Consider the following 7350-nt stretch of genomic DNA (forward strand, 5'->3'; position numbering starts at 1 on the left):
ACCTATCAAGTCGTTCTCCCATTGGGAAGATTCAACCACGTTTATTAATGACTTTGTCGGCAAGCGCCGAGGAAGTTGAAGTAAAAATTGCAAATCCCGTTGCTCTTCGACTGTGAGAAGCTCATCCGGCACTACATCATACAGCCGAGGGGCACGTGTCCAGTACAACGGAAAGAAGCTCCGGTCATTGGCCCCAAAGAAGAAACGCCTCCCGTTCGGACGGATAGTCACTCGAAAAAATCCAGCTTTAAAATTCTTGTAAGACGAAGTGAAACTATCTAAGAGCTACCGCCCACTCGGCTAAGAGACAACCACTTGGCCAAATCTGAAGGACGGGACGAGTAAAAATAGAGAAAAAGTAAAGGTGAAGGCTTAATATTCACACATCGGCACAGGTGCTTGAAACCTTGAAGTTGAGCCCAGCTGTTCGGGTGTAGCTAGGTCGGCGCCACATTCAAAACCTTAAGCACCCCCATGGTGAACTCATCAAACGGTAATTTCACCTTTAGGTCTCGTAAAAGGCAGTCGTACATGTAGAACGATGCCATCTTTTCGGCCTGCTTGTCCAAGCATACCAGTCCGGATTGGGAAAGGCGTTGTTTTGGCATGCACGAATTCCGATCGGATACGGCTCCTCTTTAGCGTTGAAGTTCAGACATTTAGTGTACTCCAACAAATTTGTGATCATGGTAGTATCTCGGTACCGGGAATAATATGAAGTCACTTCTCCGTTTACCCATTCGTACCCCGGTAATTCGGATGGCCCATATCTTTGCCGATTCGAGACACGTTTCGCTCCGGTCGGCATCTCTTCACTCCCGCTAGTTGAAGCCTCTTCGGATGTACTCACATTTTCGCTAGACTTGTCCCCGTTCGGCGATGGTATTTCCCTTTGCACCGGCCTCGAAGCCCTAGACGACGACCCCTCGGATGATGATGACCGAGCCACACTAGCGGAAGAGCTCTCGGAAGAAGTAGCCATTCAATCAAACTTACCAAAAATCTGAATGTGAAACGATCACTCGGCGCGCTCTGCTGGATCTTTGATATCGCTCGAATGATACTGTTCGGCTGAGAATGATACGCGTGAGAGGCCCTACCACACATCGCTATATATAGCAAACGAAAAAGGGCGGGAAAAATTCAAAATTTCGAAAAATGTAAATGCCTGATTTTCAAGATCCAACGCTGGAGATCGCCCCAACCTCTCAACTTCCCACATAACGACAACTCATTTCTATACCCTTGTAAAAGGTACCCCTTCTACAAGGCTAGGGGGCAAGTGTACTAGTAAGCCTATTCGGCCACCTGGTTCGGCCGTTCGACCACCTGCTGGCCGATACCCAATCGGCACCTGAATGGCCGAACCAGGTGGCCAATTGCCGTCCGGCCGCTAAATGATCCATAGGCTCAGATTCCTATTAATAAGAGCCAAGGATTAACCCATAATCAAGGATTAAGAGCTAATCACACTAGTAAGCTGATTAGAGGCGTATTACCTAATCTGGTAATCCTGTTGCAGGGCCCATGGGAATCCGGGCCCATAAATGTCAGTATAAATAGCGCATGTCACGAGGTAACGTCACTGTTCATTAATTACTATCGATATCTGTGCTTTGTCCTGACTTGAGCGTCGGAGTACCTTTTGCAGGTACTTCCCCCTCACCGAAATATTCGATCGGAGTTCTCGTTCGACCCTCAGAAAACAAGGAGATTACTGGTGTATCCTTTCGACAGGTACACAAACCATAACAGGTTTAAGAACAAGTTTATAAAGATACAAATATGTATATAAATTCTACTTGCTATTCATGTAAATACAATTATAGTGACAGATATAGTACCTTAACAAATTTTACCAATAACCATCCTTATTTGAAGGTTGAAGCTCATGTGATGTTTTAATCGATAAATATTAGTAATTAGTAAGTTATTTTAATCGAAAAGATTGGATCTGACTCTCTCCTTATCAAATGTAAGTAATTAGTAGTGTACTTGCTTGTTGGACATGACAGATATGTATATGTAGAACAAGTATATATCATTGAATCATTTAATTTTCAACCAAAACAGAAAAAATGAACTTCAGGCAGAAGCAAAGGCAGCAACAGCCACCCAATTATATCTCTATTTATTAGGAGCTTGATAGCCATGAAACTATGAACAAACTCAGTGGCCCTTCAAGCATCAAAGAATGGATGTGGACAGTCTCCTCTTACTAGCTGCTACCATGGTCAATCTCCTCTTAAAATGCAGAAGGTCCATGGGGCAACAACCATATTCTCTCTCACACTCTCTCACTCCTGATTTCTCATGGAAAATGACATTTCTCTATACTGCACAAAACTATAGAAAAAGAGAAGAGAAGAAAAGAAAATCTTGCAGGCTTGACTCATATTTGCCTTAGTATTAATCTTCCTGAGTTAGGAAGAACTCCAATGTTGCCTCCTAGAAAGAGGCACTCCACAAAGCATTCTCACCCTCTCCACACCTCCTATGTACCTCTTTGATCCTCTCGGCAGACCTGCAAATTCCACTGCAGCTCCAATCAAATGATGCAACACAAATGTTCCCTGCCTGGGCCTTCCACTCACAATCTGCAAGAGTAACCAACTCAATAATTTGCTAATGTTAACTATTAATATTAATTAGTAAAAAACAAACAAACAAACAGACAATGGTATGATCATATTATATAGGTCATTTAAATGAGTCAATATGATTTATATATTCAGGAAAAATAGTCACCTGGAGGAGTGCCACAACAAAGTCTTCGATCATCTATGTGCTCCACATCAAGTCCAATAAACCAAGATCCTAGTGACACGTCCTCGTTGGCATACTTGTGAAGAACATTCCTGAGACAAAACATAAACAAACAGGGTCAGAGCACAATTTAAGAGCCATTTAGTCCATTGATTTGATCTAGTAACTATTAAAGGCAAATCTCAATTTATATAATAACATGACACCATGGACACTTCTTATTGTCATAGAATTCCCCTGATTTCTTATGATGCCATATAAATTGCGGGAGGTTGATGTAATGTCATAAAAGAGAAGGACATTGGGTGTAACATCATTAAACGTTAAAAGAGTATGGTGTCGGAGTAATTTTTCCAATTTATAATTTATCCTTTTAATTTTTCTTCTGATAAGTGAGATGAAGTAGGACTTACTGGTTAATTGATATGTATGTAGCCAAATCGTTTGAAATGGCATACAATTGTCCTGTGGCATGACGGAAGTACTTGTTTCCAGCCTCTCCAAATTTCCAGTACTCAGGTTCATGGTACCTTACCCCTCTGTGCAACAAGGTAGGCAGGTAAGAAGCTAAAACTCAAAAAAGCTTTTTAACAATTCAATTCAATGTAAACAAAGATAGATGAGAAACATTTCTTACTTTTGAGATAGGACAGGGCCAGATTTCATGCATCCAATGTATATCCGTGGTTTTGATCGGTGTCTTACTAGAGTTTCTCCCAGTGTTGCTGAAACAGAAAGAATAGGGTACGTAGACAAAAAATACACATCAAAACAATATCATAAATACTTACTATGGAAACATAAAGGGAAAATATCAACTCCATTTCTTCTATTATTATGCTTTTGGGAAAATAAGTGATACTCTTCACTATGTGTGTATAGTCTCCTTTTCTTCCATTACTACGCACAGTTAAAATATGTATATACAGTTAGAGATCATCAGAATTTTTAGAACTTCTAATACCTATATTTACATGAACATCATCATCAACTTTGACATAGAAATCAGCATCCCATAAGTTCACAGCAGTGGCAAAGTAGGTTTTTGTCTTTGCTGACAATTCAAGGTACCCTTCCACATGATTCTGCATCAACAAAGTATAAAGAAGTAAAAAACCTGTGACATTTTCCCCTTTCCTTTTAAAAGCTATTACACTATCAAGTGATTAAATAAACAGTATAAAAAATGTGAAAAGGGAACATGTGGGAGGGAAACAACAATAAAAACAAATAGGATCATATCAAATTACCAGCCTCAAGAAATCTCCATGCTTTCTGTCCTCGGCTTCAATAGCTCTGTCTAGAATACCCCCTGATGTAGCACTAGATAAAGGAGAAAATACCAGATCAAATTTATAATCCGTCTAACATATTCATTAGTTATAATTGATGAACCGATGAATGTCATATGTGTGCAGTAACTAATATTTGGAAGACTAAAATATAGCTTGAATACATGCAGATCTAATAAGTGCAATCTTTTACTAAAGCAAGTTGAACTTGGATTGAGACAAAAGCATGATAATGTTGCCAGTTATGAAACAAAATCATTTCAAAAGAGATGACATAGCTACCTGTGTCCTATTACAAAACGTACTATAATGCCCTTCTCTTCCTCTAGCTTCTTTCTTTTCTCACCTATTTTCCATGTTATCAAAAGAACCAACCATCATAAAAAGTAACCAGTAAAATACATAAAATAACATAAAAACAGTAGTAGAAAATATTAAGAAATGGGGTTGAAATTGAATTACAAACCTTGTGGCATCCAAGTGGCCCTAACCGAATCCCTTCTTTTCCTGCTGCTAAATGCAGTATTAATACCAATGACCATAAGGTACTTTCTCTTACCAGATGATTCACTCATCCTCATGTCATCCGAAACAGGACCACCACTTCGTAGAGACTCTTGAGTTGCCCTTGCAGCAGCCAATTCCATCTCTAGGTTCGAAATAGTCTTGTCCAATGTTCTACATTCACCACTCTCCCATAAGTTCGGCATGCAAAATAAAAAAAATAATAATAACAAGACAGGCAATAGTATCATCATCATGGCACTAAATAGCATATATTACTCACTGTATGGAATTATGACTCTTGAAAACTTCACTATAAATGTCTTTATCCCGCTTCATTTCCATCTCTTGCAACTAAAGGGTGCACCAACACGCATAATTAAAAAAAAAAAAAGGAATATTAGATGATAAAATCAGAAAAGCCTCAGCCACCACGTGATTGTCGGTGCTTACAATTCTGGAATTGCAACCTTCTGAAAGTACATTCAATTTTTCAGCTTCCGCAGCAGTTGGTCTTGCTAGTCCTTTGTTGTGTTCAGGAATAGTCCATATCCTGTTATATACATTAATATTTTCATCAGAGAAAAAGTACCACAATAACCACCTTACCCGTCTCCATGGCAATACATTCAACGGTTAATATGATACACAATGAAGCATGCATTTATTAAAATCTAACGCACCGACAAACAAGTTGCCCGAATTAATAACAAGGCAGATCCAAAAATTGAAGAATCATTTCTAAGATTCCAACAGCTATAACACCACAACTACCATAGTAAAAAACTGATAGTGCAAAGTAAAGTAAACAGTAATTTATTTTTCTTTCCAGTTTCCACTATAAAAATAGCGGTTAAATTTTCAGATAGATTCATCGCCATAGTTGACTAGTCAACAAGAGTCAATCATAGAGAAAAGAGTATAAGGATAAAATCTTAAACCGAAAACTGGGACGATTGAGATTTTAGAAAATCATTGATGGCAATTGAATCCAGATCTAAATCCACTTCTTATATGGCAAAAGCACCATACAATAAGCAAGTCAGTGAATTCAACGCGTGAAAAGTGAAAAACCAATAATTAATCATGGAAACACGAGGTGTTGCGAAGATCTGAGAACACTGATTTGAAGACTCAAAACACAAAACTCAGAAACAGGAGGAATCAAAATCTGAAAACCGATAAGAAGTTATCATCTTATGAATAAATAAAAAAACATGAAACGAGTGAATAGGAATTGGGAAAAAGCGATGAACCTGGTGGTGAAGAGCATTCCAGTACAGAAGCTTCCTAAGCAGAGAAAAAGTGCCCATTTCTGAGAAATAACGGTTCTGGAAGGGAATTCTCCTCTACTTTTCCAAGTCATAATTTTTTCAGAATTTGACAGTAGAAGAAGCAAAACCCAGATGCAAAACTGGGTTTTGGAAAGTGGGGAGGTTGTTGTTCAGAAGAAGAATATATGGGGAGGAAAGTGAAAGAGAAAGAGAAAGAGAGAATGAGAAGAGAGAGGTTCTGTGTTTAATTCAGAAGTTGGTGTGATTTCTTTTCTTTTCCTTTGGAGGTTGAAGGGTGTGAAGGGACCTTCTAACCGACCGGTTTTATATTTACCGTAATACCCAAACTATCCTTGTCGGAGGCTTCTTTTCTTTAATGGAAACTCGATGGTAGTAACAGTACACCTTCTTTAATGTCCTTCTCTCTCTCTCTCTCTACAAAAGAAACTCTTCATAACCACAGCTTCTCACCAAATCAACCATTTTCTTTCCCTACTCTCCGTGTAACATGTGCGTCCCATACAACTACAAACCTAGTAAACTATTCCAAAATTACCCATTCCTTTCTCTTCAAGTGTTTTTATGTTTCAAATAAGTGAAGTTAATCACATGTACGCTGTTAGTGTAAAAAAATTTTACACCGATAATCAATCATATTTTTTAATAATGTCATGTTATTTGTTTATTTAATAAAATAAAATAATTTGAATATAATTGGTTACTAGTGTAAAAAACTTTATACTGATGATTAACTCATAAGTTAATATGATTAACTCATAAGTTAATATGAGTTTGTTTAGCGGGAGACATTTGTAATGTAAATAATAATAATTATTATTATTATTATAAATGGCTTAACAAAAGAATTCTAGAAAATTAAATGGAATGTGACTTTATGATTATGTTTCACTTAATATCTAATAACTGTTCTTATTATTGTTATTAATTATATAAGCAGAAAAATTGTGTTGTCAATTAATGGGTGAACATTGTTCATTTTTTGTCATGCTCTCAGTATTTTTCTTATACATATTAGTTAATTAATTACTTAATTTTATAATTTTATTTTTTTAAAAAAAATTCTAACCAATTCAGTTTGAAAAATGTTCAATTACGTTTCACAAATTAAGTTGACATAGACACAAATGAGGGCATGTTTTCATACAATCAAGAGCAAACACCTGAAAGGCTTTTATTTCTTTGGTTATTTGTTCCCTTTTTTCTTTTGAGGTAAATAGCCCAACACAGCTTTATTATCCATTTATCCTTGACAATGATATATTCAATAATGTTGTTTCAAGAATTTTAGGGTATAAAGCAGATATGGTGATCTGCTCAAAGAATAAAGAATGAAGAAAAGATGGACAGTGACACGGATAGAAAGGTTCCTTTAGGACTAGCTACAAATTTTCAATTTCATTATTTTTTGAGTTTAATAATTATATATTCTCGATTCATATAATTTTATACAGTCAATTCATTATAAATCACGATCTATATAAGGTTATTGTAAA

The 7350-nt window shown here is 37.0% G+C and overlaps 1 protein-coding gene across 1 annotated transcript; it reads right to left on the reverse strand.

Moving 5' to 3' along the window:
- Nucleotides 1-2022: 2022 nt before the first annotated feature.
- Nucleotides 2023-6298, reverse strand: LOC109814247 (putative beta-1,3-galactosyltransferase 2). Its single transcript, XM_020378620.3, has 11 exons — nucleotides 5819-6298; nucleotides 5016-5115; nucleotides 4846-4916; nucleotides 4525-4736; nucleotides 4341-4404; nucleotides 4017-4089; nucleotides 3731-3851; nucleotides 3404-3491; nucleotides 3180-3305; nucleotides 2749-2858; nucleotides 2023-2597 (listed from the first exon to the last, which is right to left on the reverse strand). The coding sequence occupies exons 1-11, from the start codon at nucleotides 5926-5928 to the stop codon at nucleotides 2449-2451; spliced, it is 1224 nt and encodes a 407-aa protein (XP_020234209.1). The 5' UTR covers nucleotides 5929-6298; the 3' UTR covers nucleotides 2023-2448.
- Nucleotides 6299-7350: the final 1052 nt, after the last annotated feature.

The sequence above is a fragment of the Cajanus cajan genome, chromosome 8, assembly GCF_000230855.2.
Source record: "Cajanus cajan strain Asha chromosome 8, NIPB_CcT2T_4, whole genome shotgun sequence".
NCBI lineage: Eukaryota > Viridiplantae > Streptophyta > Magnoliopsida > Fabales > Fabaceae > Cajanus > Cajanus cajan.